General features: G+C 42.8%; 1 protein-coding gene across 2 annotated transcripts in view; it reads left to right on the top strand.

Moving 5' to 3' along the window:
• Positions 1-24,049, top strand: part of NAV2 (neuron navigator 2) — a gene marked incomplete at both ends in the record, with an annotated part of 305,316 nt that overhangs the window by 144,735 nt on the left and 136,532 nt on the right. For both annotated transcript variants that reach the window (XM_079537585.1, XM_079537584.1), the window contains 2 exons: positions 14,878-14,995; positions 21,735-21,787. In XM_079537585.1, coding sequence (XP_079393711.1) covers positions 14,878-14,995; positions 21,735-21,787 — 171 coding nt within the window. The remainder of the gene's footprint in view (positions 1-14,877; positions 14,996-21,734; positions 21,788-24,049) is intronic.

Here is a 24,049-nt window from a genome sequence, read left to right on the forward strand (position 1 = left end):
CGCCCTCTCCCTCTCTCTGGCAGGTTGTTCAAACAATGAAAATTACAGCCTGATGTGGTTTTGATAGGAAAACATTTCCTGAGAAGTTTCTAATGGAAAGCGTGGATTTATTACAGATCTGAAATCTGTGTGGGAGGCAGAGGTGCCCAGTACCTCCTGATATCAGCCTCTGTGATCGTAAAAATGTGTAATCGTTTAACAACCTCTGTTTGCAAGTTCTTTCCTTGCGAGGGACGATGTGATGAACGCATCTTGTTCAAGGAGCGGTCTGTTCTTGTCGACAGGCAGTTCTTTGCACAGGATCAGATATTTCACGCATGAGTACCTGTGGGAATAATAAGCTGGGAGCTGGCAGTGGAAATATGCAGCGTGGTGTGGGGGCTGCCCAGGCCTGGCTCCTGCAGCAGCCAAGTCCTGGTGAAGGGCGTTGCAGGGAGCCCAACCACCTCCCTTTCACGTGCAAGGTGAGACCTCTTTGGGAAGCAGCAGAGCTGTGTGCACCGGTGTATTACAAGTCTTTGCATGCGCACCGGTTTTTACACAGCATGTGAACGGGCTTGACCAGCAAGATCAGCACCTGTAGGAAGCCTGCATTTTAAAGAGAACAAAATGCAAACCCAACAACCTGACAGCTGCTGGCACTTGAAAGCAAACAGCAGTGGGGTGGGGTGGGACAGAAGAACCCATAATGCTCAAGGTACTCGCCTCAGTACTGTACTGCCAGATGGAGAAGTGGGGAAAGCCATACCAGCTTCCTCTCGCTGTACGCCACAGGGCAGCTGTTGCCTCGTAATCTGGCGATGGCGGAGCTGGTCAGGTTGGCAGCCCACTTGGTGGGGCTTTGCGTAAGATTCGCAGTGTGGAAATTGAGAGGTTATTTCATTGTTGCCATGTAGGGCTGCTTGGGGAGCAGTGGGTAAATCCCTTTGTCTTCTGTTGTCACAGAGTCCCCAGATGCCAGGTTCTGCCAGGGTTTTTCAGATACATTTGTAAAGGTGAGCATCTTGCCATAACAGTACAATGCAAAAACAGTTCTCCAACACTGTTCAAAACACAGCATTGCTTTACTCCTCCTCCAGAATACTGTCCATGATTCATTTGGAGGAGTGACAGCCTACCATCACACAAAGGTGTAATATAACAGGTGCCATGTTGTTTGTGTGTTTGCTTTTGTTTTATACAAAAGGTTTTAAGGGCATTCTGACGTTTAGGGCAGACACGTCTTCATTACTTGAAGCCAAGAGGACTTGGCATAAACTGCTTGAACACGCAGCATTAGAGGGCCTTAATCAGGTCTAGCTCTGATTAGGTTATTAAAAATGAGGCTCACTACTTCTGTGGTTATAGAAAAGGGTTCTCAATACAGTAGCTGCCTTCGTGGCCAGCACTTCTTTTCAGGCATTTCATCTGTTAATTCAGCTTAGGAATCAAGTTGAGGACATCTGAAAGACAGACAATCAGGGAAAACAAACACTGCATCTGTTGAAGAGGGGTAACCAGGGCCTGGAGATTGCTGTCTGTTCTTTACAGAGGTTTTAAGGGTAACTTTGGTTATTTCCGTTGTTTAAAATCATCAGCGTTGGAACCCACCTGTGGGAGTGACTTGGGCCAACCTTTGCTCCAAGCAGCATGGGTCATCTTGGCTTACCTACTTAATACAAGATTGCTTTGATGACTGGATTTCTTTCCTGGGAAATCCTGATGGACTTCTTGCCAGTTTCGCTAGAGCATATTGCTGTTCTCCCTGAATGTTCAGAGCAAGATATTTGTTTGCTGATAGGCTGTGCCCATGTCCTGAAGCACTGCCATCTCTCAGGAGAAAAATGTGGGGTTTGTGTGGCTCGCTCCTCCTCAGCAGCTTACATGTGCAAGGCTACCAGCAGACTGCTTTTACACCAGAGTTCCTCATTGCTGAGCCCCTAAAAACAAATGCTTCCATCTGATTTTCTTCCTGTTTGACATTGACACCAGCAGAACAAAATTTCAACATGTGGTGTGAAGCCTTCCTCTCTTTTTTTTTTTTGTTTGACCATAGTGAGTCAGCTACACACCTCATGCAGTTATTTTTTTTTAATGTAACCTGTCCCACTTACTGCTTTATAGCTTTGAGAATTTGCAATACCTTGTTTTTTTAGCAGTGATTGAAGATTGCTGTAAAAAGTGTGTCATCATTTCTCTGTATGAAAATTTTACGTTGTCCTGGGTTTGAGCAGCCTCCAGCCTTGTAGCATGAGGATATACCTCTGAAATCTGAGAGGTCTGTAGCCCTTTTACAAGCTCTGTATTGTATAGATTCTAATTTTTGTTGCAGTAAACAGATTGTCTTGATGTGGATGTGCATTAAGGGGAAACCCAACCAGTGTCTCATCCATATCGGAAAGACAGAGATGTGAGCACAAGCGTTTGGGCTGAGGGGAGGTGGGCTTTCTCATCTATGTCCTTGCACACGTAAGCATCCTTAGTGTGGAGTCGGGGAGAGCTGTTCCTGCTGAGGATCAAAGGGTGCAGGGAGGAGATGGGTCAGGTGTTCATTCTGTTTCCTGTAGGAAGAATAATCTCCCTTGCCCTGCTGGCCATGCTTCTTTTGACGCAGCCCAAGATACAGTTGGCTTGCTAGACTGCAAGGAGCACGCTGCTGGCTTGTGCTCAGCTGCCATCCACCAGTACACCAAAGTCCTCTTCTTCAGGGCTCCCCCCAGCTTGTACTGACAGCAGGGGTTGCCACGACCCAGGTGCAAGTCCTTGCACGTGGCTTTGTTGAACCTCATTGCCATTGACCACCACTCCCTGGATATGATCTTGCAAACAGTTCCTCGTCCATAGAAATGAGTGTTAAAAGATTTATCGCTATGTATAAAATTTCTGTCCTGGTTTACATGAGGCTTCCCCTTCTATTAAATATTTTCCTTCAGTGCTCTTATCTCAGTGTGCCTTCTGGACTAATGTGTAGAATACAGCAAAGCAAGCGTACTTATTTGGAAGAAAGATTTCATTCTGGAAGAGATTTTCAAGTGCTTAAGTTAAAAACTGCAAGAGAAGAATTGCCTGGGATGATGAGAGGTTTGAAAAGTTGTGATTTCGATAGACCTATTTTTGTTAGCTGACTTAGCTATCTATACTTTTCACTGAGGGAAAGAATCACTGCGGTTCTCTAAGCTTTTCCTACGTGTGTTTGTGACTTACAAGCAGTTTACTTGAATCGTGTTGTAGCAGTATCTTGCAGCTGATAATTGACTTGATGTTGGAGCTGGACCACGGCAAATCACAGAACTTTTCCAAATTAAAATGTTTGGAACCTCAGCCCGTAGATGTGTAGATGAAAGGTTTAGCGTTTGGCTCTTTACAAAGGTGGAAATAAATAGCAAAGTACAATTCCTCATTCCGTAGGCTGAGATGTTTCTGAAAGATGTTACTGCACGTAATCATGCATTTCCCACGCGTCTTTTTAGTCAGTTAAACGTTTGTTCCTGTGGATGCTTGCAAGCACACAGCATGTTAAAAGGACACACGCTTCTTTTTCCTTTCTTTTTCCTGAGGAGGATCAGCGAAGAAATGGCTGCATGTGTCAAGATTGTGGGAAAGTGTTAGAAAGGTCTGTATCATAGTGATAAGAAGGTGTTAATGCAGCAGAGCTGCCAGGGAGCAGAGGTAGCCTTGTACAGAAAATTACACACAACTGTGGTGTCCCTTATGAAAGATTTATACAAAGAAACGAGGTCCATTGGGTTGAAAGAACAGCCTGTTTTCTTGTCTCTTAACCACTTGGGGTTGGAAGAGACCTTAAAGAATATAGGCACTCAGGTATTATATAAATGTTAAAAATATGCACTTATATTAAGCAGAATTATTTAAGCAAGAAGTTGATGTCATTGCAGGACTCAGAGGAAGAAACTAGAAGACAGTTTTAATAACATGCAAATGCTTGAATGTGCATAATGTACAGCTTATAAAAGCAGTTGTATCACATTTCATTGCAGATATAATCAAAAATATCACATAAGGAACTTCAGAACTGCGGATCTAGAAGTGTGTGTAGGTGCTATACACTGCATATTTTAGGCTTTCTGAAATATTCCCACTTAGTCTGTCTTCCTTGATTTAGAACTCAAGCATAGAGATTTGAGCCTCATTAAATTTTGTTCTGTGACTGTGGCCAGAAAGAGGATTGGTGTAGGCTAGTCTTCAAAACCCATTCCGTTTCTGACACAGTATGCATTTTGGGAACACAGCTTGATTTTCATTTGTTCTGTCCCTCACAGGATACTGAAGGAAGATTAAAAACTATATCCAATTTTTGTTTTTTAACTATTACATCTTTTATTCCCCATGGCAAGTGTTTTTGTGCTAGCTCTTCCTCTTTGTAGAACACAGAGGGATAGATGCAGATGGGAGATGGGATGTGAGGTGGAGGGATTTTCTTTTTGAAATCCATGTTAGGCCTTACGGTTGCAGCCTACTGATTAATGTAATGTTGTCATTGTGTTCATAGATGTGAAATGTTAAAGCTAATTGGCTTGCATTCTCTTGCTCTTTGTGGAAGGCGGTCCCAAAACTTTGCTCTGGCATCATCTGCTTTGACATATGCACAGCCTATTCATACGCAATTGTGACATTTTTGCCAACATGTCTGCTAGCTGTTCTGTTCCTCTTCCACAACACTCCCAGGCAAAGAACATCTTACTGTGTGATATTTAAATAAACTGAAGTCTATTTCACTTTTCTACAGCTGTCTGATTTCTCAAGTCCTCAACCCTTCAGCAGGTCGCAGAGGTAGGAGTCCAGCTGGCTCTTGAGCATCTCCGTGGAAGGAGACTGCACAGCCTCTCTGGGCAGCCCATTCCAGTGCTCCATCACCCTCACTGTGTTTGCTGTTCCCTTTCAGTAAGCTTTCCAGCGTATTTATTTGTCATAAGGAATCTGCTGCTTCATTTTGAAAAGGTTTTATTTGGAAAACATAACAAATTCCTTATAGAGATTATCTGGGCAGTTACTGGATTTTGCTCTAATGATCCTAATCCTGTTATCCAAGGAAAATGAGCCTGTGTAACTTCTGTGCAGTATTTTGATAGGCTAATTACTGTGGAAGTGAAGGAGGGAAGATGATTTTGGTGAGAGCAGGCAGAATTGGACTACCAGTGGATTCAATACTGAGTATATTTAGCCTCAGCATTCTCAAGAAATTACTTGAATTCTGGCTTCCTTTGGTCAGAGCCATGCAGCTGTTGCCTTGTTCTCCTGAGCTACGATACATATTTCTCAGTTTTGAAGGTAGAAGTATCTGTTGCTTGGGTTTAATTTAAGACATTCTATTGGAAGTTTACATTAGGAGAAGATCAGCCGTATATAGGCTATATGGATCTCTAGAGGATGAGATGTCTGGAGAGTTGGTCTGTTCTGGTCTAACGTTTTGTTTTCATGATAATTCATAAATATGAATTTAGAAGGAAAATTTGGGGCATTTAGAAAATGCCCCAAGTCTAGGCTGATCAACTGAGAGCCCAGCAATGTGCCTCTGCAACACAAGTGTGTAGTATGAATGTGCCCAAGGAGCATTACCTAAATAAGACCTGGGCTGAGAAGGGTGATGGCATAGTGAAATGAGGAGATGAAAAGCCTTGTGTTCAAGGAATAAGAGGAGGAAGTACACGTGCCATTCTGGGCAGCTTACTCGTGGAGGTGCTTCTCCTAAGGGTGTCTCTTCAACAACCTGTGCTAAAAATATTGGAATACAACTTGATTTGCTGTTTTCTTTGCTGAGAGAGAAGGAATGTGCATGCCGTTATGTTTCCTGCTCCCACATCAGTACCTTAAATCTAATTGCATAAAAGCAAGAATTTTACTTAGTGTTAGGCTTTCCATCTATTCTTCAGCAATTTTTGTTTTCTAAATAATAAAGATCCTTTAATGTCATGTTGAAGGTGGAGTGTTTGGCTACGTGTGCTTAACAATAACGTGAATGAGGCCATGTGTTGGGTTCAGTCTGGTGTCAGCTGTTCATTGCTGATCTTTGGTTAATTTAATGTTCTCTGACATTTGCTCAACAAGCTCGCTGTTGTGGGTTTTTTGCTGACAAGTGATTGCTGATGAATTGACTGATTAGAGAATAAGGGGGACTGAAGGTAGCACAAAGCCATATGTACCACATTTGGGGGCCCATGGATCATTTGCTAAGTAATGGAAAGGAGAGGGTTGTTTTTAAACCTGAGTAAAAATTGCAGGTTTATTACATCGTTAGACATCTGCTTTACTGGTTAGACACAACTGATGCTAATTGTGTTTAATTTTGTAGTGGGGGTGGGTGCTGGTGCCAGTGCTAGTAAGCTTGGCTTTGCTAATATTTAGTAGATAGCTCTGGGTCATGCTGCATCAACATTGTTGTGATCAGATTCTTTTTCTGGCTGTGGTTGCTTCAGGGTGATCTCATGATCAGAAGCTTGAAAGTGCAGGATTTATGACAGTGTGATGTTAGGTGTAAATCAAGCAAATAAACAAAAAAAAACAACACAACTTTTTGGCCAGTCTGTTGTTAATGGCACTGTATGAAGGTAGCTTTGGGATGCAGAGTGGATGAGCAGAATTGCATTTCTGGAAGGATCTGTATTCCCTAGCTTCTCTAAATATAAATTTGCTCCATGGAGCAGAGCAGCTGCTGCCTTTGTCAGCTCTATGTAGTTCACTGAGAATTTGTCTTTATTGGTCTTTGTCAGAAGGGACAAATGTGTGCTCCTGTCATGCGTGCCTGTAACCATCGTTCACCATGCTGAGGTCCCTTGCAGTGATGCCCATGGTCTGAGTTGCACTGGGACCAGCCTGCTGCAGCCCTCAAGTTGGCTTGCAGGGTGCTACCAGCTCTGAGATTTCATTCATGGCTCAACCGCCTGCCTGTTCAATTCATCTGCTGCAGCTCCAAGCTTTATACAATGCTTTTCAAGGCCAGGCTGGCTGGCTGGGGCTGTGAGCAACCTGGTTGAGAGGAAAGTGTCCCTGCATATAGCAGGGCATTGGAACTGGATGTTCTTGAAGGTCTTTTCCAATCCAGACTGTTCTGTGATTCTCTTTAGCTTGTGTACCAAAAACACGTGGCCCTCTAACATAGAAATTCAGTGTTGCAGGCCAGCAGCTATGGTCCCTCTTTTCATTGATAATGAGACTGAGGAAACAGTCTGAGAGCAGGGAAGCAGTCAGCTAGTTCTGACAGCTCTTTTTTCCCCTCTAATGTTAGTGTCTGTGGTTAAATTCTGGGTTAAGATTTTTGGATATATGTATGCATTCACGTGTTTGTTTGCTTGTTTATTATTATTATCTCCTCTGCTTTCCTCCAACCTTTCTCCAGGCAAAAGAGTAACTCATCTTGTTGTGTCCATAAGCCTTGTTTCTGTGCTGGTAGCTGCTACTCTCCTGAATGATTACCAGCTCTGATTTTTATCTGCAGCGAGGCTGGTGTTCTTGTCTGATGTTGCTTTAAGCCGCGTTCAGTTTCATCCATACATGCTTGATACACACACCTGCGTCCTTTGTGGGCACTTAACTATATATACAGCATGGATCAACATAAATGTTCCGTGTCTGAAGGAGAGCTAAGAGAATGTACAAAATCTAAAGGAAAAAAAGTCAAATGTATAATATCTGTGCACCTGTGTAGACCGTATTGTTTAGTACTTAACAGAAAGCTGTTTAATGGGAATTGGGAATCCTTTGTGCTCAAAATAAATGGAATCTACTATCGATCTGCCTGTTGACAGTACTGTTAAGGGATGGTATCCTGAATCCTGAATACAACTTCAGGAGCAGAGCAACAATTACTTTCTTTGCTGGAGTGATTTTTCTTTTTCTGTTGTGGAATACTGTTAGAGGTTCCATATGAGAAATTCTGTTGAAAGCCTACAGTACTGATTTTTAATAGCCAGATCAATGAAAGCAGGGCCTTGAGTCACTTTGGTGAACCTCTCTAATTAGGAGCATGGGATTTGCCGTAGCAGATTATGCCAGTGGTCTCCTGAGTCCAGCATCCTGCCTCTGGGATTTGCTGGGTTTGGTGTCCTGCCTGCTTTCCCCAGCCGTGTGCTAAGTCAGCACCCCGTGAAGAAGCAGAATTTTTCTCTTCGTGGTGTGCAGCTCATTCTTTATTGCAAAGGCAGAGAGTGGGTAACCAGGCTCTTCTTGGCCAGCGTGTCTGCGCATGTCCATAGGACAAAGATGGTCATCTTCTTTATATAGCCTTAAATTCTGTTTACTTGCAGCCACATCCTGCTAGGAGAGGAATTTGTTAAACTCTTCATAAATACACAAATGCATTTAAGTAGACTGCAGAGGTCTCAGTTTTCATTATGCAGGCTGGTGGAAGAAGGGCTACCATCTTACATGACGACTTATTTCTCGTGTTCCCATAGTTGCTTTGAAGGTAGTCGTGCTGCCTTTTTCTGCACATTTTATTTCCATCAGCTGACAAACGTGCAGCTTCAAACCCACCCAGTTGTCTGAACTGTATAATTGGCAAATAGATTATTACATCGAGAACGCTCCAAACCCTTTAAATGGAAGCAGGAGGAACTAAGCTGAAAGCAGGGTCATCACAGACAATTTAATTTAGGGAGTTAGCAGCCAGTAGAAGATTCAGTTAGATTTCTATCTGTGAAACAGATGGCCGACTGCAAGATGATTGCATTAGGTTTATTATATTTGTGGAAATTAATTCAGCACTTTATTTTTTTGTTGTTGTTGTTTGGGGGGAAAAAAGAACTCGGAAGACTTGGTGGCCTCTCAACAGGAGCCATTTATGTGGAGCACCATCTTCTGCATGTAAAATATGGTGAAACCCTGGGGATCGCAGGGTGGGCAGAGAGCTTTTCGCTGTCTCCAAATACCTGATAGGCATAGCAATATAGTAAATGGCAGAACGAAACAGAAATGCTGCCACCTACGGATAACTGGTTGGTAGCGTTTTCATTTGTAAGGAGGTTATCTGCTGGTCTCGTTGGCAGAAACGTTTGGGGCCAGATACCTGTGGAGAGTGTGTGTCCCTGTCTGCCTGTCTACACAAATATGTATGTGTATATTCCTTCTTCCCCAGTGAAAAGTGAAGGTCAGGTTTTAAAATGCTGGAAATCTGGTATTGGTGTAGGTTTTTCAAAAGCATCTGTCACTTTCTGAAAACGTGGCTGCTTATTTTGATGGTTAAAATGGAACGGAACTCTTGCAGTCTGGCTCTGGGTGGGATGCTGAACCCTTCTGAGATTCTTTGCCTTGGTGTGCCTCTCCAGGAGCCAGTCTTGCCATGCAAATTAAAGCTCTGCTGTCACCAAGTATTTTCCACTATGCTAAGAACGCAGCTTAAAATAAAAGGAGATGTTTCAGAAGTAGGTCACACCTATAGCCCACTGTCCCACTTCTGACAGCGCCCCAGAGCACGAGTGTTGGGTGGAAGAGCGTTGGAAGCATTTGTAGAACAGACACACACACATTTTTTAGAAAGATGATTGGCCTTTTCTTATTCTGCCCACTGCCACTAATAATCCTCACGGAACACTGGAAGAAATACCTAATGTTGTGATGCTCAATGTCAGTACTGTATTCCTGAGCAGTTAAATGTGTGGCTAAGCTCCTTCAAAGCAGTTGAGCTCGTCCTTGAAGGAAGCATGTGGTGAAGCTCTGCTTGTGGCAAAGCGCTGCTCGGGTTTGGGACCTGCTTGCTGCTTCTTTTCTCCGTTCCATCTCCAGAATTTGCACCCCACTTGCTAGGTGGTTGCACATTTTCATCCGTCTGCTGGTTCCATCCCACTTTCTGCCCTCCCACATCTCCTCCCACATCTCCCACAAGTGGAGCCTTCTCTCCACTTGGCAGCTTTGCCAACCTCAGAAGTGTTGCCTCTCATGAAACACCCTGGGCTGTGAGATGAGCGAGGCTTTACGTGAAGAGAGGCAGCGCTGGCTGGGGCCAAAAGGGAATGCTGTCATGTCCTTGTCTGGAGTGGCTTAGCGTTGGGTCTTAGGAGTGAGTCAAACGCCAATTTTTATCACTGCTTAATCCCCGCAGCAAATTGCTTTTGTTAATAAGCAAGAAGAGCCTTTGTAATGTTTCTGTCCTCACTACTTGAATCAGATAACTTTAATCTTCACGCATTACTAGAAGTTGAAATGATTTATAGTTATTTCCCTTTGAGACCAATTTTATTTTCCTTTGGAACTACTTCATAACTGTGAGCGTTGTTTTGGTAGATTAATCCTAATTTATTTTCTTTCGAAAGTAATCAGGAAAAAATGGGCTAGAGGAATGATTTTGTGCTCAGAGTACTACGAGGCAAGCCAGGTTTGATTTCCTGCCCATTGCAGCTTTTTTCTCTTCCTTGCCTTTTCCTTCTCAGAGTCCAAAGAAGCAGTTATAATTTCCTGAGTTGAGCCTGCCCTGAGGAGGTGCTGCTGGAGTCACGCAGCCTTGTGAGCTGTAGCGGCTGCTTGGAACGTCAGGTTGCACTTGACACCTTCTCTGACAAGAGAAAATTAGCCTGTTCTGGTTGGAAAGATCCAGAAGACTTGATGGGAGCTAGGAATGAGGCATGCCAAAATCTCTAACCTTGGAACCCTCTGGCTCGAGGAAGCAGGGCTGGGGGCAAGGAGCTGCAGTGGGATGTAGCTGAGACAGAAATCTGACCACATGCCTGCGTGACCCGGGCTAAAATTAACCCCGCCAGCCTCGCACGCCTCCCCGTGCTTCATCATTTGGCTGTTGACCGCTCGAGAAGGAAGAGCGAGCTGGGCTCCAGCAGCACACGTTTGTGTTAAATATGCCAATAAGCAGTACGAACTTGCAGGTCCCTGCTCGTGGGAGAAGCAAATTTTCCTGTGACCATTACAAAACAGTAAGCAAATCCTGGCTCCTTAAGCACAGCAGCCGCTCTGCAGCTCTCTGACTTCAGCCTCAGATGTGATTTTTCTCAGCTTCTTAGGACTTGCAGTGGTTTTTCTTCGGAGCACAAATCTGCCACCTCTTCAGATAAGCCCTTTTCTGTTGCTATTTGTGTGTGGCAGTAGAGGTAGCCGGGGTGATTTCATGTATGAGAACTGTGATAGGGGGGAATAATTCGGTGTGCGCCTTAGGTGACATCTTAGCAAAAAACAGTTCATGGCTAAAACAGTAGGGCTTTGGTTTCTCTTGTTCTCTGAACTCAATCACTTTCTGTTGGCCTGAGGTGAAGTCGGTATTCCCATTGTAGCCAAGCAGGACTCGGGTTGGGCAATCAGCTCCGTCACCAACGTGCTTCATCTTTGAATGTGCCCTCCTGGACTCACTTTGGCAGTTCTCACAGATGTGAATGCAATCAGTTTTGGGGATTCGTGATTTAAAGCATGGTGCAAGATGGGGAAGGAGCTCTCTGGGTGGGGATGCAGCCCACAGGGGCTGTGGATGGGACGGGGTGCGGGTAACAGGAGCACTGAGAGCAGATTTTCCCCTTTTTTAATTCTAGGCAGCACTAATCTACATGAGTATAGCTCTGCCCAGCTGGGAATGAGGCTTTAAAGAGAGGGAAAGCGGTTCTGGGGGTGTTTGCTTAAATTGCCCATTTCTCTATTTAACTTCATGGAGTAGTTAATGTGTATAATGTCCTGTAAAGTGTAATTGGCAGTGGAAAACCTCCCACAGGCTGGCTAATAATTCAAAGCTGTTCCAACAAACACGTGTGAGTAGAATCGATCATTTAGTTTCACTTGAAAAAATACTAGCTACTCCTGTCTTCCCAGTAAGAGCTGAATTTGTTACAGCTTTGTTCCCGTTAGCTGATGGTAACTAGAAAGTTGCAGCACTTCCATTAAGCGTTGGTATTTTAATGGCATTGTGTCAGATAATTATTACTGGCTAACTGTTGTGTTAAATACTGTGTTGGAGCACAGCAAGGAGCAGAGTGAGGCTGCAAGTCGTGTTAGGAGCCCAAAGCTGGGATTCTGTGTCACTGCAGATGGATTTTTGATGATTTTTACTGTTTTTTTTTCCACATACAGCATTGCCATTAGGATCATCTTGGTATGCTATTGGTGTCTATTTTTAGGGCATGTTTTCACCCTGTGAACTTCAGTTTGCAACAGCAGAGGCACTGTCCTGTTGCATGTCATTGCTGGGATAGTTGTGCCACTCAGTAACGAAAAACGTTGGGTCTAATTAACGGTGGCACGTGCTGTCAAAAAGATATGTTCAGTTGTATCCAAACTCTTGTACAAGAGTCTGATTTGTAATAATTATCAGGGGAAGAAACCATCCAGAAAGCAGTCTGTGTCTGTTTAGTTAGGAACTGGCATGGTGGGAGACCCTGGGGTGAACGGCACTGCCCAGCGCCTGGGCGCACTGGGTGTTGGGTCCCCATCACTGGGACAGTGGCTGCAGGAAGGAACTCTGTGATTTGCGGTCCCAACATCAGACTGTTGCCTCCCGCTCTGGTTTACGAGCTTTTAGGTTGGTCCCTCCAGGGACAAAGACTGCGTGCAGTTCTTGTAGGTGGTCAGGATTTGTGCTTTGTGCTGTTCTGAGCTCCCCAGGCTCGTGCTGGTAACTGGGAGCCCTCTGTTGGGCTTTGTTGCCGCGCACAGATCCACATGCAGAAGTTCTGCAAAAGGAGCAGTGTAAATCCTTCTCCTGTTGAGAATCTCAGATGGGACCACTAAAAGCTGTAGGTTTGGGGTTTGTCTTTTCATGAAACTTCACTTACTTTCTACAGCAGTGTTGTAGCCGTGACTCAGAATGTGCTGTGTAATTCCAAAGTCAATATTTACCTGTAATGCCCTTAATTCAAACCTGCTGGGATCCGTGTTTTACCTGTAAGGCTCTCAATTCAAACCTCACAGATTTTAATAATAATAATAATAATAATAATCACATTTGGTTCTAATTTGTTTCTAAATAATTGAATTTCTAAGATTATAGTGTGCCAAGGAAAAAATGCTACCAGATAGCTGAGTCTACTCCTAACAAAAGCCAGGAGGCAGACCCCAGTTAACCATTAAGCAAAAATGGGCTTGGACACAGAGACCTGCATGGGTCATAATGCCCAAACCATGTCGCTGGCTTGGATTTGGTTAACTAAAATAACGAAGTGACCTCTGATTTATTTTTCAGATTGCTTGTTTAGGTATTTTTTTAATTAGAAGGCTGTGTTAGGGGCATGTGACTTCATGCCCTGTATTCTGGAAATACTGGGGAGCACTCAAAGTCCATGCGTGCAGATAGGAGTAGGTGAATGGAAAGTTTCTCAGCAGTGTTTTCCCAGTTCTTATTATTGCTTTCCCAATTATTTGCCAGGTTTTGAACATTCAAAAACATGATGTCCTTTGAAACGTTTCGCGTGTCTAGAAATAGCAACCATTGTATGTTTATTATTTTTTACTTGCCTGCATGGAAGAGGAAAAAGAAACGCAAGGAATCACATTTATGTAGTACGTTACAAAAGCTTAACAACAAACAGGTTTTGAAAACATCCTGGCAAGTTTCCATAATTAGCTTAATATCTGCCGTAAGAGTGAGCAGTGGCCATGAAGAGCTGCAGCAAAAGGCATTGGTAGCACTGCATCCACGTGAGTGCTTCAGCGCCTGGAAAGAGGCAGCCCAGGGAGCTGGGGTAAAAGCGCGTGTTTTGTTTTTCTCAATCTTTTTCCTGTTATAGAAAATGTTTTCTTGTAGGAGGAGGTAGGGAACACAATGGCTGGGTTGAATGCAGCGTTTGTTTCCCTGTGGTTCTTTCAGTCAGCTGGAGAAGTCCCTCCGGTGTGCTTGGCATGTGTTTCATTCACATGGTTCCACTGCGGTATCCCAGGGAGGGTTGCTTTTCAGGTCCACACACTGATGGCACAGGGAATGCGTGCCCAGCAGACCTAACGGTGGGACTGGAGAATAAACAGTGGAAAACAGAATCGTAAAGGTTGGGGAAGACCTTAGAGCCTCAAGTCCAACCCTGACCCACCCCACCATGCCCACTGACCACATCCTTCAGTGCCACATGTCCGCAGCTCTGGAACTGTAATGTCTTTGTATTTAAAGTACAGTCCTGATAGTTAGTGGGTTTCTTTCGTTCTTTGGAATATAATTTGTATTAACAAATCTTCTCTTCAGTTGCGTCCCGCGCTTAGCAACAGTATTTAGTACTTAAGATGAATTCCTGCTTGAGCATTTTTCCTCCTCTTAGATAACCTGCCCTGGAAAGGTTTTATGAGCTTCCTGGTGACCCTGGCCAGGCTGCAATAGTGTGTGGTGAGCGGCTCTTAATGAGAATTAAAGAGGTTTTGACTTGACTGCTTTGTTTGCGTAGTTTTCAGATAATACATCTTAAAACAAAGCCCAGCAGCTGGAAGTTTGCACGACAGATTACAAACAGTTTAGTAGGCCTGTTTGACCTGAGAGATGGAGCTGATACTGATGGGTTTGAAGGCTTTTAAGGCTGGTGGGGTAATGCAGCAGAGGAGTTACCTTAAAATGGAAATGCTTTGTGCCTAAGGAGTACCAGAAGTGGCTGGTGGAGAAAGATCTTTAAAACCTTTCGATAACAGATACGAAGAAGGAGCATCAGAGCTGTTGTTCCAGCTTAACATTACCGTGTGGAGCAGCTCACTGTGTGATGGTCCACACAGGCTGTGACACGTTTAAAAGTTTCTGTAGCCTTCTGTGAGCTTTGATGTCAGACTGCTGAATAGGAAAAGCCCTGCTGTAGTAAGCTGAATACTTGATTTGCACAATGCCTTGAATTTTAATGGTGTTGACTTGTTTCAAACCGCCAAAAAGCAGTTCTTTCAGATCAGCCTCTCAGACCTTGACGGACACAAAGAACTGCGTTGTGTTTTTTTTAAAGGTTGATTTTATTACCAACCAGTTCTTCTGTTTGTTTGTTTCCCTCATAATAGATTTACACGGATTGGGCTAATCACTATCTGGCAAAATCTGGCCATAAGAGATTGATAAAGGATCTGCAGCAAGATGTGACCGATGGAGTCTTATTAGCTGAAATAATCCAGGTTGTAGGTGAGTGACTTTCTCTTTTTGTACTAACTAACTCAGAAATACGCTGCCTTATCTTCTGTGTAAACACAGTCTGGGCTAGGGGGAAGATCATTGAACTGCATGGAATTACGTGGATAATTTTTCTCCAGAGACTTTGCTAATTAATTTGATACTGTCTTGTCTTAAAGGATAGTGGAGAAGTATTTGATGTCGCTGATAAAATCTTCTGACACAGCAATATCAGTATGTGCAGCTGAATGTTAAAAAAGCAGCTGATGAGTTTTGTTTTTTTCTGCCAGGATGTTAACCTTCACTACCCCTGTTTCTGATCCTTCTGTAGTGTTAATCTGAACCTAATCCAGAGATACTGTTGCCAGACAAACCCCAGCCCAAATGAAGCTTAAAGACCAAGGTGATATTCGGAAGCAGGCACCTGTAATATGGTGCTAGATGCACGCTGGGATCCTTCCACCTAATCGTGGACCTCAGCAGAACGAAGACACGTCCCTGATAGACGCATGGGTGCACTATGTGTGGGTGCTCGGAGGGAGGGCTGCAGTGGTCATGAGGTCCCCACCCCATCTCTCCCATTCACATAACCGTGGGGCTAATCTCCTTTGTAGCAGGCTGGGTGGATGTAATGTTCAAGATGCTCCTAAAAATACAAAATTAGCCATGCTGATATCAATAGTTGCCTGCTGTGTTGAACCTTCTACTTCCAGCTGAGTTTGGATAATCCATATATGCAGCTAGGAAATGGGAAGGAGTATGATTTTTATGTGGAAGAAGAACAAAATACAATGATTTTTCTGATGAGGAAGGTCATTTCTCATTAGGATGTATCTCAGATAGGAGCTCAGTTCTGCAAAGCCTATACTTCCCTTGGTTTGCGCTAATATTAGTAGATAATGAAGGTCTGAAACAATTTTCTACATTGGCCCCATGTAAAGCTACATATTCTTCTTCCCTTGGGCCTGCATCCTTCATTAGTTCCTTCAGAGAGTCATCCATCTGGTATTTGAGATGCCACAAAACACATGCATGGGCCAATGGAGATTGATGGAATCAGAAAGGCTGCTAATGGGAATTAGGACGACCATTGTTAAAGACAAACTGACAGATTTGAGATGCAAATGAAGAAGACAGCAGTGAAGTAACAAGACATCAGTGCATGCATATTTATGTGTGTTTGAGAAGCTGTAAACGAGCTAGTTCCCTGATTTAAGGTACAAATCTGTAAACACTGTTCTGGGATGAAATAGTGCGGCATTGTTCCAATTCCTCCACTAGAGCTGTACTGCACTACAACAACAACAAGATTTCATTTCTGTATGATGCAGAGCAGCAGTAGGTCTGTGTAGCATTCCCCAGACCTGCCAGACTCTGCGGATGTACAAAACCAGGCCAACCATTGACTGCGTGGTGAAAGGCATTCACTCAGAACAATGCTCCTCTCTGTATCTATTTCCTTATGTCTGCATAACAGGGAAAATTGTTGGGAAGCCAGAGGCAGTTAGGTGTTCATTCCCTTCATCCATACCTAGCCACGCTGTGTTGACACTGATAAATATCAGAGTTTGCCTGAAAGGTGTATGTGGGAATGGCACCATCAAAATGTGAGCCTGGTTGCGACAAATATTGCTGAATGCGGCTGTTTTGTTTGTGGAACTCTTGTGACGTGCAGATTGCTCCCTCTAAAATTATCAGTAAACTTGATTCACCTTTACATTTTTTAACCATTCAGAGCACTGCCTTGTGACTCGTGTTTAGGATTAAACATGACACAGTACCAGACTCAGGTTTTCATTTTTGGGGAATGCTTTGCCTGTGAAAGAAAGTTCATATTTAAAGGAACTCAGCTGAATGCTTCAAATGAGTAGTGAAGAAAATGTCGTTTATATCTGATGTGTATGGCCATAGGCACTGCATCTCATTCTCACAGATGGTGACAGTTTTCACACATGCAAGCAGTTTTAACTGTAACTTGCAAAATGCAGTGTTTTTTTTCTAGCAAACAAGACTACATACTAAGAAAGCTTTAATACACAATGTAGGAGATAGTTTTCATTTCTGTGCTGTGCCCCTTTCTGTGTAAAACCATCCATGAAGATACTCACTCCTTTTTGCCACCTGAGTGGCGTGTGTGGAGGTTATCCAAAGTCATCAGAGTTGATTTGGGTTCAGATACTAATGAGATATTTTTTTCTTGTGCTCTCAGCTGAGATTTACACTGCAGATATCGAACCTTGAAATGTCAGTTCCAAAACTCAGAGTAGTAAGGATGTACTAAAACTAACCCAGACTGGTAGGATTTTTCCTGCTGATGCCTATGATGTTGTAATCGTGGGATATTTTAACTGATCAGACATAATCCAAGTCAGATCAGATAGAAAAGCTGTGCCTTTACAAAGAGGAATGCAGGCATGGAGTTATTGTTAAATCAGCTAAGTAAAAGTAGTTGCAGTGAGAAGTAAAATGTGTACCTCTATGTTGTGCTGGTTGTTTGGTACACACTAGTGACAATTTTATCATAGTTCATGGCAGACATTACACAAAGGTTCCTTTACTAATATCTGAGTAACCAATCAGGTCAAAATTCGTATGCAAATGTAGGAATTAGACTGCAGAACATTCATTCATGCATTCAAGAAAAAGTAATGCCATGTCCAAGCCTATGCCTGAAATGCTGAATAATGCTGATTAGTTGCTAACAAAACACTTACTGCATTGTTGTGAAGAGCACAGACTACTTTTGTATGGATGGTTTAACCCAGTTTTGTTCTCTGTAATGCTTAATGAAACTCTTTTGATTTCTTCTCACCTTATTTTTTCGTGCACTTGGAGTATCACTTTCTGAAGACTTTTTCTTCCACCAGCAAAGCATCTCTGTATATATATATAAATGGGAACCTGGCAGCTGACTGGCCGATAAATTTAAATAATTCTTTGCTACGTTTAATGGCACAGATTCCTTTTCACTTTTTTTTTTTTTTTCATAGACTGCTGGCTTATAGTTTCATAATATGCCTATTTTCAAAAACGCATAAAACCAATTATTTTTCATGCTTTGATTCAGACCTGTTAGTGAAAGCCCAGTGTCACTCATTACTGTGTTTATTATAGATTACAGCTGGTTTCTTCTGGCTTAGCACAAACCCTCAATCTGTGTATAAATGAGAAAAGTCTGAAAATAAAAGCAGCTGAACCCGTTTCACTGTATTGACATAATTGGATTGCTCTGGTTTTGTGAAAGCTGTGTGCCAAGGAAGAGGTGGGAAGAGTTATGAAGCCTCCAGTCTGGTACTGGGAACAAGGTGTACTCCTTGTGTTCTTGTTGTACGTGTTTTCACAGTCGTGGTGTAAACAACGTGGAGGTCCTGACAGCTATTTTGTATGGCTCACAGTCATGTCAAACCTTGCCAAAGCAATGCCCATACGGAGTGTTGTTGAGGATGCATGGCTTGTGGTTGTTGAGGCAAACCTGGAGCTCGTTGTAGGCCAGCTTTCATAGCACCTGCACAAACATAGCAGAGAACAGCAATCTGGAACCCCTTTTAACCAAACATGCAATAAAGTCTGCTGGAAGGAAATGCCCACGAAAGGGATCGGGAGGGAAAGAAGAGGCACTGGGGTTGTTCTGCAGGCTTGCAGTCAGTTTGGGACAAATCCCCCAACATTTTACATGCCTGTGGTTATGAATTTACATCTTGCTGAAGGCTGAGATACAATTTCAAGCCTTTGTGATTGCCTGTGACTTCCAGCTGCTGCTAGCTGATGTGCTGTTTCTGCATGGCAGTGAGCAACAGGAGCTGTGAGAGCTGCCTATCGATCTCAGCCAGCAAGCTGTGCTTTTGCAGCTGTGAAGTTTGATGCTCTTCCAAGATCCCCCAGCACTCAGTGACTTAGGCTTCAGACTGCCCACGAGCACAGCACACTGTGCTATTTAGGGAGCCTCATTCACTGGTATCTCTCCGACCTTCTCTGCAAGAAAGGCAAATAACCTCCTACTTGCTGCCAGCAGTGTTCCTTGGAGCTATGTGGGAGGCTCAGAGATGGACTCTAGCTTCCTGCCAAGGAATGGGAGCATCAAAGTGATTTCCTGATGAATTAGACAGATTCCTGCAAAATGCCAAATATGCCCACAGGCTGCTTTGATGCCTTGTATGAATCCAGCCTTGTACGAATCTGTGACTTTTTGCCCTGCTTAATATAAACAAAGAGGTTGGAGTTGGAGTTCAGGCCAGCTGCCAGCTTGCCCCACTGCCAGCCTTGCTGCTTGCTCTCTATTACACTGCTTTTCATAGCGCTTGCACCTGTAGGGAAGAAGCAGTAATTGCTTTAATCTAAGGAAGGGACAAACCAAGGTGAGGTGGGAGTGGAGAAGGAGAAAAGGTCTTAGATAAACCTGCAGGGCAGATGACTTCCTGGGGGGAGGCGGACATAGCACCTGGTGGAGCAGGTTGACTGGGGCAGAAATTCCAGTTGTGGTTCATCTTCTGGTTCCTACAAACTGTTTCTGGTCACCTGCTTTGTCACCTGTGGAGAGAAGGCTGACGGCATAGGTAAAAGGAATGCACTTCACATAAGATAATGCAGAATGGATGGAGAGTTGTCAGCTGGTGCACAGAAACCTGCAAGTTCACATATGAGGAAATTGCTTTGGTTTGAAGGAGGTTTTGAGAGGAAGCAAAAGCAGTTACTTAAGAAAATGTCAAGTGCAAGAAGATGAATGAAGCTGATAGGAACAAAATGAATGAAGCAAAGGAGAAACTACAAATTAGTTGATCACAGGAGTACAGGGATGGCTCAGTGCATCTTGTACAGTGAGTGGAAGGTACACGGACAAAGTGAATCATTCCTAAGTGAAAACAGTAATGTTTTAACCACGCTGTGAAAAACAAAGGGGATAAAGAGGTAACATCCTAAAGCTATCATGTATGTGGAATGCAGATTTTTTTTTCTGTCGGAAAACGTTGAGGCGTTTCACACCTTCATTTGCCAGTAATGCTCCTGTGCTGTGGAACAGTGTATTTGTTTGCTTATAGGTGGGGTTTACCTTTGGTTCAGCTCTAGAACCAAGCACGTACTCCTAGCCTGTGGATGTGTAGCAACATTCACAAAGTATTGAGTAAGTATTTGTTTTAAGTGGGAAAAAAAGTAAAAAGGAAAAATTCAAATGCTGTATTGCAGCAGAATCTTGGAAAGAAGACTCGCATGGATGAATCTGCATATTTTGCATACAGAAGTTTAAAAGGAAACAGATAATAAGCTTTATGATTTGCTAACATTGGTTTTAAATCCATCATGTACAATTTTGGAAGCTCTAGAGGAATAGGAAAGAAGCTGCTATTCATCAAGAAAGATAAAGAGACTGATCAGGGTTATTAGGGATATCTCTCTAAAGAAGAGAGAAACTCATGCAAAACTTCATTATTCTCAAGTAATAATTATGAACAGTGCAAATTTAAATGCAAATTCATATGAATATGATCTTATCAAACTTACCTATTTTTCATAATAATTATAACTGCAGTTAATAAAGACCATGACACAAAACCAAGAGGCAGTAAATATTAAAAATGGAGGCATGAAATTTATAAATGGGATCCAAAGTGAACGCTTCTGTTCCCATATGGCCAAATCTGAGATCTCAGTTCTAGAAACAAACACGTCCTTATTGCATGTGGAGGCTGACAGACTACTCTGGGGGTCAGCACAATAGGCTCATCTGCAATCTTTTCAGATTAGCATCAATTCTTAATGTATTATTGTAAGAATAAAGTAGTTTTCTTAGTTCTTTGTTTTTTAATGACAACTATTGGAATACTGTGCCAAAATTGGTATCTCTAGCTGAAGAAAGATGTAAAATTCGATGGAGTTCTCTCTGATGTCCTGAGAATGCGTTAGGTAGAAAATATGTATAATGATAATAAACAAATTGATGGGAGGCAACTCTGTTCAATTCATCAGATGGGTCAGGAAAAGCCAACATTTGCAATTGGGCTAGAGAAAATGGCCTACAGTTGCACCAGGGGAGGTTCAGGTTGGGTGTTAGGAAACATTTCTCCTCCAAAACAAGGAGAAGGTGGAGTCACTGTCCCTGGAGGCGTTCAAGAGATGTTTAGGGATGTGGTTTAGTGCGGAAATATCGGTGGTAGGTGGATGGTAGGATTGAATTGTTGGAAGTCTTTTCCAACCTTAGTGGTTCTGTGTTTCGGTGATGTAATCCAGAAGGTTTAAGCACCTTTAGAACTTTCTTCCTCTTGAGACTTAACCGTATCTTTCTGCAAGTTATGTTACAGGTGAGCCGTGGATAAAAAAAGACTGAAGTCTTGTAGGTTGAGCTTAAAAAAGCAAAATAGATTTCCCAGGGTTTCCCATCTGGTTTTAAAATCTATATTCACTTTACAAAGCATATCAATTGGCACACACAAACAGAATGTACACACTTTTCCACCCAGCAGTGATTCAGTTTCTGAGATTAAGTCTTTCTGTAGTTGAAAGGAGCTGCCCGTCGGAGCACAGGAGGTTGTCAGACCAGTTGTTTTCTGGCTCCAGCTGTCTCTGGAGGCACGACCCACAAGAAAACTTCAGCTGCTTTTCTTTTCTTTCTGATGGTCTCGGTGTTCACACGGTCACTTTGATTGGACTGCAACAACCTTGAAAGCCCTTTATTTAGCTAGCAGCACATGCTCTGTAAATAATTGGTATCATGTCCTTGGGTACAGTTTTGGCCTTATTTTTTGTCTATGCTTTCCAGCAAATGAAAAGATTGAAGACATCAATGGCTGCCCAAAAAACAGATCTCAAATGGTAAGTGTAACGTGGCGTGTTGTTGGAGTGGATGTGGCTGAGTATTGTGTGTGTTTGTGTGATTTCAGTATCTGAGATTTTAATACCCGTGTTAGCTGTTTTTCGCAGTACTGAGAGCTCAGGTATAATATGAAGAACAGAAACACTGCAGGTCTTTCTCCATTGCACTCCATAAAAATTAAATTGGGCCTTATCATTTATCACATTTATTGCTATTTTATTTTATATTTTTGAAATGCCAAATAGTTAGAGGAAGGTTTATTCTTCTGTATAGACAGGAGTATTTTAAAAGCAGAAATAAAGATTTATTTTAAACTCTGCTGTGTTCCTATGTCCTTTGGAAATGAATAGAGTAAATTAGCAGAATGTACTAAAAGAAACGAAAATTCCAGTTGCAAAATATGGGAATTGTTTATGTAACTTGTTTCTGATCGAAATGTTTTAGTTTGTAAAAGGAGTAGTTTTGTCTCTTGCTTGTACGTAATACTTAAAATCAAAGAACCAGAGGTTAGTACAAAAAAGGTAAAAGCAGATGGTACCTCAAGAGCATATCTGCTGTGAATACTGGTGAAGCTACACTTATAGGCAGAGCTTTCGTGAGAAAGAAAGTAGTAAGAAACTGATTCTTAAAATGTGTCTTGGGAGACGAGGGCTTAAAATTTGTTGTTTTAAAGAAGGTTATTTCCTTCTATATCTCAAGGAAAAAACTCATTTTACAGCTCATATTCTAAAAAATCCCCCTTTTGCATTGTAATTCTCACTTTGGATTTCTTGAGTCTTATTTTTGCATGTGAAGCTATTTTTTATGGCCTCTTTCCCGACTGTCCCCTCTTCCCAGCCCAAGCAAAATACGTTAAAGGTTTGGTGGGAGCTTGTCATCTGAAGACAGGAACAACACTGTGTTCTATGGGCTTTTTTTTTTCTTGTAAGTTATCAGTCTCGCTCAAATCCACATAGCCAGCACTCCTTAAGAAGAAAGTCATCTGAAGGATTTATCACTGCTGCTTTTACTGCTATGAAGAGATTGGTTGCTATTCTTGCTGTAGCCACAGCAGCTGTCTGCAGTACAAATAATTGAGGAAATTTTCACAATTACTATCATTTAATGTTCCACAAATGCATCATAAGAACTGAATTTCATTGAGGATGGGAGCTTATCTGAAATTCCTTAATACTGTAGCCAAAAGTTGCTTCAGGTCCTCAATGAAGGCGCAATGTTTGGCTTTATCTCCTGTTGCTTCCAAAGGTCAGCTCTGGCCATAGAGGCATGCAGAGGGCGCATGCTGTGTCAGGAGTAAGGAAGTTTTCTCTGCTCTTCCTCCTCCAAGGCCCTGGTTTTATTCTGGTCCCTTATTCAGGAGGAGAGTAGGGCTGCCCCTTCTGTGGCACCCTGCTCGTGTTGCCAAGCGTGTTGGTTGTAGCAAGGCATCCTGGGTGGCTTGTGTCACAAGAGAACATGCTCATGGCTTGCTTTGATAGGAGTGTGCATGTTGGCCATGCACACTTACAATAAAGAATAAAGCAGAAGGGTTGGAAGTGGATAATGTTTAAGGCCTCTTCCAATCAAAACCCTTCTAGGGTTCCATTCTACTATTCTGAGAACACAAGTATTTTCTTGGAGGTTGTCCTTAATGCAGTTGCTAGCAATGTATAAGGAGACAACTCTTTCCCAGGTCTTGCATTCTAGAGAAAATGAATGTGTTGCTTATTTATTAGATATGGCAATCTTCATCCTTTTCATTTATATATAGTTACCTCTTAATATAGCTCACCTGCCTGAGCAGCCAGCCCTCACTGTGCGAGCTGTGTTTGTGTCTGGAACTTCTTATATACAGGACAGAGCTGTCTCATGTCTAATACTCAGTTGGGCCGAGTGATGTTTAGTCTTACTCTTTCAAATGAAACCTTCTCAAAATCTTTCCCATGTTGTGATATCTGTAAGCTGGACATCACATATGAGTAGATGAAATAAAGAGGTAAATAAATAAAGGCACCGTAAATGAAGCTTTGCTGGTGGGCTCACCAGGGCTTGCAAGCTGAGCACTGAAGATGCATCTGCTTGGAAAGCTGAAGTGACTCTGTGTCTCGCCAGCCCACTAGGACCATGTGAAACTGGGTGGATTTGCTTCCATGTGGAGTGGTCCTAAGCCAGTAAAGCTTGCCAAACCTTAGAGAGCTGAACACTGAGCCAGAGCAGGTCTCTTTCCATTGCTGTTTCCATCTCTACAGAATGCTGGGCAAATCATCATGTGGATTTGCCCA

Source organism: Tetrao urogallus (assembly GCF_951394365.1).
Source record: "Tetrao urogallus genome assembly, chromosome: 6".
NCBI classification, from domain to species: domain Eukaryota; kingdom Metazoa; phylum Chordata; class Aves; order Galliformes; family Phasianidae; genus Tetrao; species Tetrao urogallus.